Genomic DNA, 17,108 nt, shown 5'->3' with positions numbered 1-17,108 from the left:
TAATTGGGTGACGAGTGCTGAATTAGTGACCATATTTATGTTGGATTATGTGTAAAGAGAATATCCAACATAAGAAACGGTAGTTCCTACCAGAATTCAACAAGTCTCGGAGCTTAGATTTTTTTTTCGAAAAGGGGGTTTACCCCAGCCTCTGCATCAGAAAGATGCATACGGCTCATATTATTAAAAAAAAAATCAGTAACAAAGTCTCCAAGTATCGAGGTGCGAAAAAAGCAAAAGCTCGAAAGAGCTGAAATCCTAAGCCACAACCGGCTGGCAAACACAATAGGAGCACTACATGCCTATCCTATTACATGACCGCCATCCAAACCGGTTGAAAATAGCCCGCGCTACCATCTCCCATCGAGTAGACGCAGTAACCAAACGCTCCCTGGCCTCCGTCGGAGTGAGTAGCGACCACATACGGATGAATGCCGTGGCCCTGAAGATAACCTGCAAAAAGTGAATGTTTGTTGATCTGTTAAATACTAAATCATTTCTGCAGTTCCATACTGCCCAAAGTAAAGCACAAACGCCAACACGAATGTGTCTTGCAGTATCGGAATCAACCCCATCAAGCCATGGTCCAAATAACATGTTGATAGAGGTGGGCTGATTAATATTAAACGCAATATGAATCGACCGCCACAGAATCTTAGCCAACGGACAATCGAGGAAGAGGTGTTTGATGTTTTCGTTATGATCGCAAAAGCTACACCTAGATGAGCCCATCCAGTTGCGTTTTGCCAGGTTATCCTTAGTCAAAATGACTTGTTTATGCACAAACCACATAAACACTTTGATGCGTAAGGGAACCTTTACTCTCCAAACGTGAATCGAGGAAGGGACAACGCTAGAGTTAATGACATCCAGATACATGGACTTAACCGAGAACGCACCGTTCTTAGTAAGTTTCCAATGCAGCTGATCTGGTTGCTGGGTCAGCCGAACCTCCATTAAACGTCTAACAAGGTGGAGCCAAGCCTCCCAACGATTTCCGACTAGCGTCCTCCGAAAACTAATATTGAGGGGAGTGGATTGTAGAACAGATGCAATGTAGGCTTCTCTACGTCGCACAATGTTGTACAAGGTAGGATATTGAAGTGCAAGGGGAGTCTCCCCAAGCCACGTATCCTGCCAAAATCTCGTAGTGGCTCCATTCCTGACAATAAATTTTGACTTGCTGAAAAAAGTTGTTTGACTCTCATCAAACCCTTCCAAAAAGGTGAGTCGGAAGGGCTCACATTTACCTGGGCCAGGGTTTTAGCATAAAGATACTTATTACGCAAAATCTGAGCCCAAGTAGCTTCCGTCTCGGACGAAAGTTTAAATAGCCATTTGCTAAGGAGACATATGTTTTTAACTTCCAAATTTTCAATGCCTAGACCCCCTTGGTCCTTCGGCCTACATATTATATCCCACTTAGCAAGCCTATACTTTCGTTTGAGGTCGTCATTCTGCCAAAAGAACCGAGATCGGTAAAAATCTAACCTTTTCCTGACTCCCACCAGAACCTGGAAAAAGGATAAGAGAAGCATATGCATACTGGTAAGGACCGAATTAATCAGAATCAATCGTCCTCCGTATGACATGAGCTTTCCTTTCCAACAGCTCAGTTTCTTTTCAAAGCGATCCTCGATGCATTTCCACTCACTGTTAGTCAGCTTACGATGATGAATGGGTATACCTAAGTACGTAAACGGTAAGGAACCCAATTCACATCCGAACAATTGTTTATACGTGTCCTGGTCCTCCTTTGCTCTTCCAAAGCAAAACAATTCGCTCTTGTGAAAGTTAATTTTGAGGCCAGATAGTTGTTCAAATAAGCATAACAGCAGCTTCATGTTTCTTGCTTTCGCCAAGTCGTGCTCCATGAAGATGATTGTATCATCAGCATACTGTAGAATTGAAATCCCTCCGTCAACTAGATGTGGGACCAGGCCACCTACCTGCCTTGCATCCTTTGCTCGACCTATTAAGATAGTGAGCATATCAGCCACTATATTAAACAGGATCGGTGACATCGGGTCTCCTTGCCTTAGCCCCTTGTGTGTTTGGAAATAGTGACCTATGTCGTCATTCATTTTAATCCCTACACTCCCTTTTTGCGTAAAGGAATCAATCTGGTTTCTCCAGGCCGGATCAAAACCTTTCATACGCAAAGCTTGTTGAAGGAAAGGCCATTTAACTTTATCATATGCTTTTTCAAAATCCACTTTAAAAACTACGCCATCAAGTTTTTTTGAGTGGATTTCATGGAGCGTTTCATGCAAGACAACAACTCCTTCAAGGATGTTTCGATCAGGCATGAAAGCAGTTTGGGACGGATGAACCACAGAGTGCGCAATATGCGTAAGTCTGTTCGTCCCGACCTTGGTGAAGATTTTGAAACTCACATTAAGCAGACATATAGGTCTGAACTGCTCAATGCGAACCACGTCTGTCTTCTTAGGAAGAAGAGTTATCGTTCCAAAATTCAGCTTAAACAACTGAAGCTGTCCCTCAAAAAACTCCTGGAACATGGGCATCAAATCACCCTTAATAAAATGCCAACACTTTTTGTAGAACTCCGCCGGAAACCCATCCGGTCCTGGAGCCTTATTATTCTCCATCTGTGCAATGGCTTCAAACACCTCTTTCTCAGAGAAAGGAGCAGTCAGGAGCTCATTCTCGGCAGTCTCAAGTTGAGGAACATCCTCAACCCTAGACTCATCTAAGGACACAAAATTCTCTTCCGGGGGACCAAACAACTACTTATAATAATTGGTAATATAGACTTTCAGATTGTCTTGACCAACTATCGTCCCTTCATCTTGTTCTAACTGAAAAATTCTCTTTTTACGATGCTTCCCATTAGCAATCATATGAAAGAATTGAGTATTGTCCTCTCCTTGTACTATCTTGCGAACCTTAGCTCGCAACGCCCACTTCAATTCCTCCTCGCGAAGAAGCTGTTTAAGTCGCATCTCCGCCTCTATCTTTGTTTTCAACTCACTGGAATCCAAGATAGAAGTTTCAGCTTTAACTTCAAGGTTTTGAATAAGTAGAAGAAGTCTCTCCTTCTCCGCCTTATAAATACCATGCGTGTTCTTAGCCCATCCTCGAAGGAACCTTCGGAGATGACGAATCTTACATTGCCATCGCTCGATAGGCGTCCTTCCTCCTGAGTCTTTAGCCCACTCCCGAGCTAACAACTCAGGGAAACCCCTGAATCAACTAGTAACGGTGTATGGTCAGAGACACCCCTTGCCAATGCCTGCACGGTTACCAGAGGAAACTTCTGTTCCCATTCGACACTTGCTAATACACGGTCAAGTTTCTCAAACGTCGGGACCGATAACGAATTAGCCCAAGTGAATTTCCTACCCGAAAGCTCTATCTCTCTGAGATCCAAACTTTCGATAATAGTGTTGAACATAAACGACCATCGGCCGTCAAAATTGTCATTATTCTTCTCCTCCTTCCTACGAATAATGTTGAAATCCCCCCCCCCCCACTAAGAGGGGTAGCTGTTCGTTACCACAAATACGAACCAGATCCGCCAAAAAATCTGGCTTGAGCTCTGGTTGCGCAGCTCCGTACACCGCCACCAAAGCCCAATCAAACCCATCTGCCTTAGTTCGAACTCGGAACTTGACGGCAAAATCCCCCAAAACTACACTCCGGACTTCCAACGTTTCACACTTAACCCCGAGTAAAACCCCACCGGATCTTCCTCGAGGGGGGAGGCAATGCCAATCAAAATCTACCCCCCGGACAAAGTGGCAAGAAATTGTGAAGTGAAGTTGCTTCTTCCAGTCTCAGACAAAGCAATAAAATCTAAACGATGTTCAAGAGAAGCCTCCGCTAGAAATCTTCTTTTAGCCAAGTCTCTAAGACCTCTGCTATTCCAGAAAATGCCTCTCATTTTTTTGCAGTGCGGATCCTAGAACTCCTACGTGCAGCCGAGACAGGATAAACCTTCCGTTTCCACGTCCGCTTTGGCTTAAGGTGACCATCAGCCTGGTCAGCACATGCATTCTCTGCTTCTATCGCCTCGGGCTCATCTACATAGAGAGACACCTCAGGAATGGTATCCTCCTCCGTCTCGGTAGTGCAGGGTCAAGGTCGGCACACAAGCCATCAAGAACCCTAACCCCCAGCGCATCTATCTCTGAGTCGTTCATAGGTTTAACAGCAGCAATGTGACGGATCATATCTACCGCACGATCAGCTTCCAAATCAAGAATGTCATTAACCGACCTAGAGACCTCAAACTCATTGTTACCAAGTGAAACTCCTATTTGATTTGCATTATGAATAATTTCAACATCAGTAAAATGCAAGATGGAATTGGACTGATTAACCGACATACCAGTGGAGGTTTTGATGTCGCACAGCTTGGCAGCTCTCAAAGCAGACCTTAGCTGCATGTCATCAACGTCCGGTTGCTCCTGCAGCCTCCCGCTGACCCGCCTCCCCTGGGAGACTGGGTCCGGGATACCGCCAAAGGCGATGACCTCCTCGCGTGAAGCTCTGCTAGGAGAAAGGCCTCCTGCCCATCCCCCAACAGCGGCACCCCGGGCCTTAGCCACCGGGGCAGGAGAGCAACACAGCGACGACACCCGCGTCCTGACCACGGGCGATCCGCCGGCAGCAGGAGCGGGGGAGACCCGCGCACGGCGCTCCGGAGAGGGAGCCGGGGAGATGGGCGCACCACCTGACCCGCCAACCGCAGCGGGGCAAAGAGGGCTGGCGGCCACCTGCACAGCCACCCCTCCTCCCGCGCGCGGTGATGTGGAGAAGAGCGTTGAGTCCTCGGGGGGCGCCGTCGGCGACGGCATCACAGGGGACCGGGCCTCCTGCCCGTCACCTCTAGCCACGGCCGCAAGCGCTGCACCATCCACTGTAGGCAACAGCGAAGTAGGAGATGTGGGAAGGGCCGCCTGCCCCTCGGGACCTCCCACCTCAACCGCAGGCGCACAAAGAGGAGCCACGGAACCCGGAGAAACACCCCGAAGGCGAGGCGGAGCAGAGAAAGGTCCCAAGGACCCAAGCTGCAACGTGGACGTCGGAGCAACCCCAGAAGAATTAGCAGGAGCAATATCAGTAGACTCAGACGGACCTACCGGACCCCTGGCCCCGTTATCATCACCCATAGCCGAATCATCCTGGTTTCCCGGGGCACCTCCTCCCTCGGTCGTGTCCATAGGGTTGTCATCCTCAAACTCGTCGAACAAATTAGGATCCTCATACAGAACGTCCAGCTGATACATAACACCATCGTACGTCCAAGGCACCACATTCGGCAAGAACTCAATATTAGCCACACTGACAAGTAAACGCGCCACTCCGTTGGCCCTAGTGAATGGCATATCCACCTGTTCAGTCTTGCCGATCAAAGACCCCAAACTCCACGTCACCAAGAAGCTATCCAAGGGATCAGATGGCGCCCCGGAGAAACGAACCCAAATCTGCCTCAAAGGCATGCCCTGTGGCTCCTTCTTCTTCCACTCATCAAACTGCAACACAAAACTAGTGCCTGTGACCCTGCTCATACCAAACTTGAGGATTCGCACCTGATCCTCTTTAGACGGAAAATCAACTTTGTAAGACGTATCATTAAGCTTGAGTAACGACCACTGAAAGTTACCCGGAGCGAGTTCCCGCAGCTGCTGAATGATTTGTGCCTCGGTTAACGGTCCATGAACTATCTTCACCACCCCTGGAAAAGAAGTCTCTACCGCTGGTGCCAGAGGTGCCACACTGGGAGACTCGAAGAACATCAACTCCGAGCAGCAGACCCCGTATATCTGAACAGTCGGCTTAGGCCCAAGCATAAGAGGGCACTCCGCAGCAGCATGCTTCGGTTTCCGGCACATGTCACATAATTCCGCAGTGCACTCAGCCATAAAGTGTCCCGTGTCACCACATCGAAAACAAGTAAGCTTCTTCTTCTTAGCCGCCCACTTGGACAACTTGTCAGCCTCTGATCTGTCTGTACCATGCTCAGAAGCAGAATCACCAGTCTGCATGGTTTCCGGTAATGTGACTTCGGCCAGGGCCTGAACCGTTTCCACTGCCACCTGTGGAAGAACCGAACCTTCGTCGGCCACCACCTCAGTCTCAACCGTAGCCTTCGGATGCCTAGGCGGGTAGTTACATCTGTGCCCACCCCGACCTCCGCGGAATCGGCCCCGGAAGGGGCGGTTATTAGGAGCAACCGCCCCCTCCACGAAGTTACCGGGCGGACCCTGAAAGCCCCGGTTGGCATTGCCGTCGTCCGTCCAAGCATAGCCACGGCCACCACCGGAGGACGAAGATCCCCAATGCAAACCAGCACCGTAGGCGTCGTAACCGTCATCACCCCACTGGCCACACGGGGGATTCCGGTCATCTCCCGGCGACGCCCCAGCCCCACGGCCGAGCGGGCCTTGGCCAGGGCCACCGCGGCCGACCACCATTTGCCTCGGCCACGGCCTCGGCTCAGCCCTAGGCGGAGGCGGCGGGTCAGCCCTAGGCTGCTGTGGCGGCGGGGGCAGGGCCCGAGCGGGCGGTGGAGGCGCCGCCCGAGGCGGCGGAGGAGCAGCACGATGCGGCGGCTGAACCGCCCGGGGCAGAGGTGCCACACGCGCAGAACCCGGCGCGGCAGCGCCCGCCGCCGAAGAGGCCGAACCGCCCGAGGTCCCGGACTGGCTTCTCGCCACAGGAGGCATCCGCGGCGGCGGCGGCTTGGGCAGCATGGCCGGGCGTTGGGAGACAAGGGGCAGGCGCCGGTTGACTCCGGCTAACTCTCGCGAGGAACGGCACAAGGAAGCAGATGGAAAACCCACACGTCCACAGCGCCGAACCCTAGCAGGGATAAGCGGAGGGAGCGGGGGGGGGGGGGGGGGGGGGGGGGGGTACGTGCATGCGGGGGCGATCGATCCAAGGCCCCCTCATGCACACTAGCCTCCCTTGCGTCGTTTTCCTGGCCAGCCCTCTGGGCCTCAAGCCCAGTACTGACCAAGCCTACATCGCAGGTACTGCCAGGCAGCCCAACCGAGCCTAACAACTCGTTCAAACGCTCCAATCTGGCCGTTTGGATGTCACACGGCACGGCCACCGCCGGCGAACTCTGTGACACCCTCGAACCACCCTTTTTCTTGCGCCGAGTCACTCTCGTCCAACAGTCGGGATGAAAAAAATCTGACAAAGTGATGGCCGACGGCCCATCCTTTGGCAACGGTCCCTTCCATGGTTTCACCTTCGACTTCTGCGAAGGAGCCGACGTATCCAACAAACTCGAGTTCTTATTACTCACCTTAGGTCTAGACTCCGAAGTAGATGTGGCCACAACAAGTGGAGATGATGACTGCACCGGCGCCTCCGGCAGATCCTCAACATCATCTTCTTCATCATCGGCCAGTATCCAAAAGCGCCCCCCAACCCGCCACGCAGGCTTGGGCTCCTCGGCGTCACTTGTGAGATCCACAGACTCAATTTGTTCATCGCATTCTCTGGGTTCCTGCACACACTCAAGAACTTCGATATGGAAAAAATCAATAATAAACCTCTTACCAACAGCAAGATTCTCGGAGCTTAGATGTACACATCGTCCTCCGCTGTTCAAACAAGTTTGATCATGATAAACTTTTACACGAAGATGGACCCCAAACAGGATTTGCCGCATATAGATGTATATACCACGGGAATCGCCAACAGTGTGACCTACATGGACCGAGGCACATTTTTTGTGCTGCGTGTGCCGGGTTTCCAGTGCTTGTTTTCCTTTTTGGTTTATCATGTTAGTATTTTCAGTGTTTTCTTCTTACATTTGTCGGGTTTTCCCTTTTCTTTTTCCTCTTTTCTATTTTTTCTATATATATTTTTGTGTACAAGAAATATAAACATCTATTGAGAAATGCATGAATCTTTTTAAATACGTGAACATGTTTTGAAATTACATGAATATTTTTTAAGGACATGAACACTTGTTAAAATTATAAGAACATCCTGTTCAAACATGTCAACATTTTTTGTTTACATGATGTGTCAACACATTCAGAAAGTAGATGTTTTTTAAAGGCAGGAACAAGTTTCAAAATTATACTAATACTTTTTAATATAGATGAACATTGTTTCAACTCCACACTAGTAGAAAACCAGCCTTTTGTCCCGGTTCGTAAGGGCCTTTAGTCCCGGTTCCCGAACCGGGACTAAAGGGTCGTTACTAATACCCTCACCCTTTAGTCCCGGTTCAAACCAGAACCGGGACAGATGGACCTCCACGTGGCCTGTGCGCCGAGCCCAGGCAGGAGGGCCTGGCCAGTAAGTTTAATTTAAAAGGTAAAAAATTAAAGCAATTTTGTATGTTCAATTATTTTTACAACAAATGAATATATTTACTCCTTTTAATTATAGATTGGATTGTAATTTATATTTGTAACACAATTCCAAGAAAGCAAAAAGGAAATACATACCTATGTGAATGGGCCGCAGTGGCCGCAACCCATTTAAGTCATGTGTGGTCGACTGCAGCAGCGAGGACAAGGCAGCATCAACGCCAGCAATGGGTACAGAGAGACGATGATTCGGCTGATGCCGGTCGATGGATCATGGAGGTGGACGACGGCAGTGATGAGGGCAGACAGGGATGCCAGGGTAGGGCGAAGATGTGTGTTTTGACACAGCGAGTTAAAAAAAGAAGTTTTAAGAGAAATGAGCAAAGTCAGAGCTCAGAAGGGTTGGTTGTGGCTTCAAGCGGAGACTATATCTCGCATTTACATACAGTGAGAATAAATAGAGAAGGAAAGGAAAAGGGGACCTGTAGGGATCAAACCCTGGTATACTAGGCGAGCACCCACGCTGCTAGCCATTACGGCCACGTCCAGTTTGTGATAACTAGTCGGAGCAAGACGTACTTTGGGGCAAATGGAGGCGGTTTTTTCCACCGGTTTCTAGTTTTTTTCTCTGTTTTCTCACGGGGTTTCCTTTGTTTTCTCTCTGGTTTTACTGTCTTTTCTCTTTTCTTTCTTTTTTCGTTGTTTTTCTTCAGTTTTCTTTATTTGTTTCTCAGTTTTCACTGTTTCTTTTCTTTCCTTTTTTCCTTTTCCTTCATTTTTCCTTTGGTTTTGTCTCTTTGTTTCTCGTTTTGCAACAACTCTCTTTGTTTATTCCTCCGTTTCATTATTTTTCTACATATATATATATATATATATATATATATATTTTGTACATACCTTTGTTTACTCCTCCGTTTTGCAACAACTCTCTTTGTTTACTCTCTTTGCAACAACCGAGTAAGGCAATCGACAGATTATTATTGTGTTGTACACAGCTCTATTGCAAGTTTTTGGACATAAATATGTAAGTAGATTGTAGTAGCATCTTGCAAACAACTAGTAGCACTATTACATGGTAGTGACTAGTGACCGGTGATTATTCATACATCTTCAGACCTAATGGACTGAAAGCATCAAAATACAGTGGTTGCTATTGTTACAACACATGCGTACACAAAGTACAACCTTGAATGTTGCCAGACTATGGTAGTCCCTGTTTTGATTTATGGCATAAGTTCGTTTTCATATGAGACAAAAGGCTTCGGAGGCATCTGCAGGCTCTGAAGCCTCCCTGTTAGCATGTTAACAACCTTCGTCATCGACGGTCGGTTTCTTGGGTTCCACTGGATACACCACAGTGCAACCATTGCCAGCTGCCTCACCTTATCTTTCTCTTCTTGAGTTGCTTCCAAGGTAAGAGCCAACTCCTCCCCATTGATCACTTTCTCGTAGATCCACTTTGGGAGGTAAACATCATCCTGGCTCCCGATTCTTGGGTCTGCATTCCTCCTCCCGCTCACCATTTCTAGCACCAGCATGCCGAAACTGTACACGTCTGACTTGTACGAAACTCCCCCAAAGTTCCGAGAGTATAGCTCTGGTGCAATATACCCCATTGTGCCTCTTGCTGCTGTTAAGGTGACGATGCTTTGGTCCCTTGCACACAGCTTCGCCAGGCCAAAATCTGAGATCTTTGGATTGAAGTTGTAGTCGAGCAGGATATTGTGAGGCTTAATGTCAAAGTGGAGGATGCGTTGGTTGCACCCTTGATGCAAGTACTCCATTCCTCGGGCGATGCCTAAAGCAATATTTAGCAGCTTGTCTGGTACTAGAAGATTCTGAAAAATATTAGAGTCATCAGAGAATATGTATTTCTCCAGTGACTCGTTAGGCATGAATTCATAAATAAGCGCCCGCCTCATTCCTTCAGAACAAAATCCCAGGAGGCGGACAATATTGGCATGGTGGATTAGTCCGATGGTTGCAACTTCATTGATGAACGATTCTCCCTCTCCTGCAGAGTTCTCTAGCATCTTGACTGCCACAGGCACTCCATTTGGTAGCTCGCCTTTGTACACACTTCCAAATCCTCCCTGCCCTACTTTTTCCTTAAACCGTCTTGCCATCTTCTTAACTTCAGAGAAAGTGTACCTTGTTGGTTTTGATGTTCCATATGTCTTGAGAAACATCTCAACCTTCATATGTATCTCTGCATTATATCTTGTCTTGAGTGAAAGATAAAGCACAGTGGCCACCGTCACCAAAAGAACAACAAATGCAGCCACCGATGATGTAGCTGAATAAGCAAACAATACGTCATCAGCATATTGCACCAGGACTTAAAAGCCGTTATTTAGTACTACTCCCTCCGTTCCTAAATATTTGTCTTTCTAGAGATTTCAATAAGTGATTACATACGGAGCAAAATGAGTGAATCTACACTCTAAAATATGTCTATATACATCCGTATGTGATAGTCCATTTGAAATCTCTAAAAGGACAAATATTTAGGAATGGAGGGAGTATTTGTTATGATAAGAGGATATTAAGAGTCAGAGTAACCAGCAATAAGAATTTGTACAACAGAAAACTTTTATTTTTTCCTTTATATGTTGAAGCTAAAAAGACTTGGTTGGAGCAGTACCTGCAATGACTTTCATACGTGAACCTGCAAATACCAAGAAAGAGAATGAGATAAGCAGAAAGAAATTATATTTAGAAAAAGTTATAGAACAGACAAATTGGGTGCTGTATACCATGGCTGCAGTACACTGCCCTAATATATGAGGAACAAATACACGACGCTATTTATGCCTCCCCGATTCATTTCCCCAAAATGCCTAGCTAGTTCACCGCTCCCTCTAAACATGCCCAAATTCCATCAATCCCAGCTTCTCGTCGCCCCCTGCCGGCGTAGGCATGCTGGTGGAGCTGCTCAACTGTAGCAGCATGTGCAGCCATGCATGCTAATTGAGTGTTGCAAAGAAAATTGTAGAATAAACGGTGAGAGTTCTGGATTATTTAAGGCCAGTAGTGTCTGAAAGATGAGAAAAACTTATTTTTTCCCTGGTTAATTATTTCTCACATTTTTCTACTGGGTCCTTCAGTTTGATTGCTCGAGCAGGATTTGTGATCCTATTTTTGAAAGAAAATTAGTTGACAGAAAGTCTCATGGAGATTCGAACACATGGAACTGTAGAATGAGTAAATTGTGAACTAAAATCTTAATATATGGTTTTGACTGTTATAACTGATCATACCATGAGGGTCAGGTATGCAGAATTGTTCATTCCTTTGTGAGCTGAACGCGCAGCGTTGCCCACTGAGTTCACATTGCCTGCATCTGAAACCATACCAATACACTGTCGTCTCAGCAAAACTGAGCATTCTTTCTGCGCTTTCCTTGAAGGACAGTGAGAAGAATGTGTCTGACATTGGGTCCCCAAATTTATACATGGGTATCAGGCGGCCACCGACGCCATCTGAGACTGGGAAAACCTTGCAGTCCAATGGAAGAATGGACATGTCTTCATAACCATCCACCAAATACAAGAAGTGGGTTGTGTTGCTAAGGCAGGAGACTGGGCCTGCAATGCTATGGGCATCGGCAGCAGCAGGTGTGAACTCGCTTGAACAGCATACCAGGCTTGCATACCTATATGACCAAATTGAGAACTGTCGATCTGGCAGCTGCATGCCGTCGATAACATCAACTTGTCGAGGCGACCAGCTTCTGGAGATGGCGAGCTTCTGCTGTAGCATCAAACAGGGGTCTACAAGCGGGATGAGCTTCATCGAAGAACGTCTGTAATCTATGGCACTGACACTGTATGAGCCAAGAACTGGGTGAACTAGGATGGTGTCTTGACCAGAGCATGCTAACTTCAAGGTTAATCGATCCGTGCCACTACATCCACATGCTGCTGCTGATGTATTGCTGGACTCAAGGCAAGAAGGGTACCTGATCATTGGGCCATGTTGGCTGCAATTGGAAGGTGGGCAGTATTTGAAGAAATCTTGATCATCCCATGCCGTGGCCAAGTAGATTCCGTGGTTGATCAGAGGCAGCAGCAGGAGGGCTATGACAAGTAATTTACTCATCTTTCTGTGCTTCTGCAACCGAGAGGGAGAAGATGTGGCAAGTAGCCAAAACCAAAAGCAGTCAGAGTTGAGCCTGAGGAGTAAATTTCAAATGCTAACACCTGCCGTGTTCTAGTGGTTTGAGTGTGATTGCAGATTTGCTTCTGTCCAGTCCCTTGTTGCATGAGCAATAAATATGTTTTGATTGGCATTTTGCATTTCGTGGAAATTCTTTGATACTGTCATTGTCATGGGACAGAAGACTTCAAGCCTCGAGTCGTCTTTTGTTCCTAGCTACACAATGGGAGAGAAATATCTTCCTCTACTTAACAGAACACTCCGACTGGGTCGTCTTCTGTTCCTAGCCACACAATCGAGAGAATATATTCCTCTTTCACATGTCGTGTATATACCAATGAAGTCATATTAGTATATACAGCTGGATATGATCAACTAGTTGATGTCGATCCCTTCCCCTCCTTAGTACTCTTAACAGAACAAACCAGGATATCAAGTCCCTAGTGCATCTGTGAAGCTTTCATGGGGAACCCTGGTGCATTTCATCATTCTATTACCCTACAATCCTTCACTGTCTTCTCCCTTGTTGCTGTTTTTGTAGCAGATTATCATGTCCAGGGAGGAGGTGATGGATGCCCACTGTTTTCCTGTGGACATCTCCGAGACATATCATATCCTTTCCGTCGGCGAGGTGATCCTCGTGAGTGTGGTGTTGAAGAATACGAGCTGGGTTGCACCAGTAGCAAGGCTACAATTCACATCAACACGGGAACATACTATGTGACTGCCATCAACTACGCTGGTTCCTACTTCTGGGTCATGGATACCAACTTCAATACCAGTAGCAGCTGCCCTCTTCCACTGTGGAATCACATTCCTTACTTTGGATATTACGGCGACACTGATTCAGTTTCACCACCTGGCTTTCGTTATTTGCTCACTCAAAGTTCAATACCAGAAGCATGTTTTTGTAATTGTTCACGAGCAGTAACAGATAATAGTAGATACAAGCCCGTTGCTTGCCTGAGTGCCAACAATTCATATGTTTATGTCTGGGTGTCTGGTTCATGTGTGGTTGCACTTCTTGAACCTTATTGTGGATACCTGGCCAAGATTCCATTTGGTAACGAGTATCCTTCTGATTGGGGACAGCTACAGAATGCAAGTAATTATGCAGATATCACACAACACATTTCTAAGGGGTTTACTGTCCAGTTTCCTGTCCCGGTTTACTCGGAACCTTCTGCATCTGAGTTGTTAAGAAAGAACATCAATTTATGCCTCAACAATTCAATCAGGTAATCACCCTTCCATTTCCTCCTGACTTTATTTTCTCACCTCTTAAGCCAACCTGACGGTGGCAGCCTGCATTATAATTTATTTACAATTGCATGATTTGCAGCTACTTCAAGGAGCAAATATCTGGCACAAGCATTATTAATTGGACTCATGCTATTTTCTGGAGTGAGGTGCACTTCTTAGAATGCGTGACTCAGGACGGTAACGATCACATCCACACAGCAAAGTTGGTTTTGATTGTTGCAACCATAGTATCTGCTATTGCTATCCCCAAGTTCTTTTTTGGTACGTGAGAATTGTATACGCATTTTACTTTCGAAAAAGAGAATTTACATTCTTTTAACTTATGTCCGTATCTGTCGACTTGTTGTGCAGTACTGTGCAGGTTCTTGTTGGCACCCCTGGCTGTATGGATATTCCTAGCCTACAAGTACATGAAAACAAGGATCATAATTGATGCAGTTGAGAAGTTCCTCAGGATTCAACAAATGATTGGCCCGGCGAGGTACTCCTACACAGATATAGTTGCAGTCACAAGCCATTTCAGAGATAAATTGGGCCAAGGGGGCTATGGTACCGTGTACAAGGGCGTGCTACTCCCAGGCGATGTCCATGTCGCCGTGAAGATGCTAGAGGGCAACTCCAACTGCAATGGTGAAGATTTCATCAGCGAGGTCTCCACCATCGGCAGGATCCACCATGTCAACGTGGTGCGTTTAGTGGGGTTCTGCTCGGAGGAAATGCGAAGGGCCTTACTCTACGAGTACATGCCCAATGGTTCTCTGGACAAGTACATCTTCTCTACCGAGAAGAGCTTCTCATGGGACAAGCTCAACGAGATCGCTCTAGGCATTGCCAGGGGGATCAACTACCTACACCAGGGGTGCGACATGCAGATTCTACACTTTGATATCAAGCCGCACAACATCCTTCTCGACAGCAATTTCGTCCCGAAGGTCGCCGATTTCGGACTCGCCAAACTGTACCCGAGGGGCGACAGTTTCGTGCCTTTGAGCGCCATGCGGGGAACCGTCGGCTACATAGCCCCTGAGATGATATCCCGGAGCTTCGGCGTCATATCCAGCAAGTCTGATGTGTACAGCTTCGGGATGTTGCTGCTGGAGATGGCCGGCGGGAGAAGGAATGCTGATCCAAACATGGGGTCCTCAAGCCAGGCGTACTACCCTTCATGGGTGTACGACCGGCTGACTCAGGAAGAAGCGGGCGAGATATCTGATGTTGTTGTTGACATGCATGAGCTAGAGAAGAAGCTATGCGTTGTCGGATTGTGGTGTATTCAGATGAGATCTCGTGATCGGCCGACGATGAGTGAGGTCATTGAGATCCTGGAGGCTGGGGTTGATGGCCTACAGATGCCTTCGAGGCCGTTTTTCTGCGACGAAGGGCACATCCATGTCGAGGACTCTTACCAGTTCACTTCCGAGCTGTCGGCTGTCTCGGAGGAGGAATTGAGTGTGGTGTCAGAGGAAGACGATGTGTGAGGTATATATACAATGTGTGGTACTATAATTTATGCATGTATATGTATGTATCATGGAGTAATGCACTGTAAAAGTTACGGTTGTAACAGTACCAACCCAGTAGAAAGGCTTTGTACAAACTGCCTTGGTTGCTGTGCGGAGCAACTTTAAATAAGTTTGAAATGTTACATCAGTTTATTTGTTTGTTCCCTGCTCTTGATAAATTCTGATGGAAAATATTGCTTCAACAGTAAATTCTTGATACAAACAAGTTTGTGAGAGGTGACAAAAGGCCGCCTTTTTCTTGTTAAGTAACATTTTTAGAGAAAAATTGTATTTCATTCTGCTGTCAGTAACATGCATTATGGATGAGCATTGTTGCTGATAAACATTCTGATTCCGGTGCGACAGATAAGGCAAGTTTTTTGTTTTTGTTTTGCTGGATAACAGAAGCACAACTCAGCTCCCCACTTTTTATTTTTTCTTGAAACGGACTCAACTCCCCAATTTCATCACTTTGTTCATTGAAATACAATTTTAGTTTACAGCAACATCTCTCCTGCAAGTTGACCAATCTCTCATGAACAAAGTTGAGCATGCCAAAGAAACTAGCTAGGCAACAAAAATTCATACATATAGGAATTGTTGCACAGCCTGTCATATTCCCTACAAAAATTCATACATATATTGTCTGCGCACCTCCAAGCACGCGAACGTATTTTTCTTCTTGCGGCTAAGAAATTGCTGCGGTCATGGAAATACAGCTGATCTACTGGTTGATTTGATGGAACCCTGTGCCGTGTTGTCATGGTTGCATATAATTGCGGCAACCCAGTCCTGTCAAATGCCACTTGTGTGTGCAACAAGGGCCGCCGTGTGGAAATTCAAGCAACAATGACATTGCCAGCCTAGAGATGGAATATGTGGGCCCTGTTGTTACCCAGCAGATGGGGCAGAAGAGTAAGAAAAGTCTTTTGTTCCAACTCCAGCGATTCTGATGTATGGTCCTATAATATGCTGGGACTGAAACTGACTATGTTCCAACATATTCGAAGTTCTAGGTTTGCCTTAAGTTAAACCTCTTTAAATTTGACCAAGTATGTAGAAAAATATACCAACATCTACAACACAAAATTAACTTCATTAGATTCATCATAACATAGATATTAGCAATTTTTTCTATAAAGTTGGTCAGACTTCGCAAAAAAGAAACTTCAACGAAGTTTGACTTAGGACAAACCTAGAACATCAAATATTTTAGAACAACATAAATGCTTTGTACCAACCCAGTATAAATGCTTTGTACAAGCTGCCTTGCTTGCTGTGCAGGGCCACTTTAAATAAGTTTTAAACCTTACGTCAATTTATTTGTTTGTTCATTGCTCTCGATACAAATTCTAAGGGAAAATATTGCTTGAACAACAACCTCTCTATACAAATAAGTTTGTGAGACGTGACAAAAGAACGCCTCTTTCTTGTTGAGAAATATTTACAGAGAATTTCTTTTCTTCCATTCTGCTAGCAGTAACATACATTTTATGGATGAACATTGTCACTGAGAAGCTAGCTTACATACGTTTTTTAATGGAACCCCTGCCGTGTTGTAGTGGATGCATGGACTTGGCGCAATCCAGTCCTGTCAAATGGTACTTGTGTGTGCGACAAGGGGTGCCGTCACAGCATGGAAGTTCTAGTAACATTGACGTTGCAATGTCTGAAGAATGTGTGGACACTATCTGTTACCCAGTAGACGGGGCAGAAAAATCTAGTGTTCTAGCTGCAGCAATGCTGAATGTGGCCCTGTGATACGTTACCCTAAGACTGAAGCTACTAGCAAGTGGCAGCCCCTGTCACAAACTTCCTTGCTGGTGATGCACTTGTTATCGCAGAAACAATAGAGTAATTTCAGTCAAGTTCAACATATATG

The 17,108-nt window shown here is 46.4% G+C and overlaps 2 protein-coding genes across 3 annotated transcripts; one reads left to right on the top strand and one right to left on the bottom strand.

Annotated features, from left to right (window-relative positions):
* Positions 1 to 9,326: 9,326 nt before the first annotated feature.
* On the bottom strand, positions 9,327 to 12,555 carry LOC125542705 (rust resistance kinase Lr10-like). Its single transcript, XM_048705869.1, has 3 exons — positions 11,564 to 12,555; positions 10,948 to 10,971; positions 9,327 to 10,599 (listed from the first exon to the last, which is right to left on the bottom strand). Exons 1-3 carry the CDS (start codon positions 12,402 to 12,404, stop codon positions 9,527 to 9,529), a joined length of 1,938 nt encoding a protein of 645 aa, XP_048561826.1. The 5' UTR covers positions 12,405 to 12,555; the 3' UTR covers positions 9,327 to 9,526.
* A 35-nt stretch (positions 12,556 to 12,590) lies between these two features.
* Positions 12,591 to 15,387, top strand: LOC125542697 (rust resistance kinase Lr10-like). 2 transcript variants are annotated; one of them, XM_048705858.1, is made up of 3 exons: positions 12,591 to 13,699; positions 13,804 to 13,901; positions 14,076 to 15,387. In XM_048705858.1, exons 1-3 carry the CDS (start codon positions 12,924 to 12,926, stop codon positions 15,200 to 15,202), a joined length of 2,001 nt encoding a protein of 666 aa, XP_048561815.1. In that variant the 5' UTR covers positions 12,591 to 12,923; the 3' UTR covers positions 15,203 to 15,387. The 2 variants fall into 2 exon arrangements, with proteins under 2 accessions (XP_048561815.1, XP_048561805.1); XM_048705848.1 differs by having other exon boundaries at positions 12,771 to 13,699; positions 13,804 to 13,985.
* The last annotated feature ends 1,721 nt before the right edge of the window (positions 15,388 to 17,108 follow it).

Source organism: Triticum urartu, chromosome 1, assembly GCF_003073215.2.
Source record: "Triticum urartu cultivar G1812 chromosome 1, Tu2.1, whole genome shotgun sequence".
Classification (NCBI taxonomy): Eukaryota; Viridiplantae; Streptophyta; class Magnoliopsida; order Poales; family Poaceae; genus Triticum; species Triticum urartu.
Note: the sequence above shows the minus strand (reverse complement) of the source record. Positions and strands in the feature narration are given on the sequence as shown.

Bases quoted from the DNA above. Each gene is read 5' to 3' on its own strand.
- LOC125542705 (XM_048705869.1), bottom strand. From the start codon at position 12,404: ATGAGTAAATTACTTGTCATAGCCCTCCTGCTGCTGCCTCTGATCAAC. The intron at 10,972-11,563 runs GTATGATCAGTT...TGGTATTTGCAG, and splicing joins CTGCATACCTGACCCTCATG to GTTCACGTATGAAAGTCATT. The intron at 10,600-10,947 runs GTACTGCTCCAA...TTGCTTATTCAG, and splicing joins ACGTATGAAAGTCATTGCAG to CTACATCATCGGTGGCTGCA.
- LOC125542697 (XM_048705848.1), top strand. From the start codon at position 12,924: ATGGGGAACCCTGGTGCATTTCATCATTCTATTACCCTACAATCCTTC. The intron at 13,700-13,803 runs GTAATCACCCTT...CATGATTTGCAG, and splicing joins TGCCTCAACAATTCAATCAG to CTACTTCAAGGAGCAAATAT. The intron at 13,986-14,075 runs GTACGTGAGAAT...CTTGTTGTGCAG, and splicing joins TATCCCCAAGTTCTTTTTTG to TACTGTGCAGGTTCTTGTTG.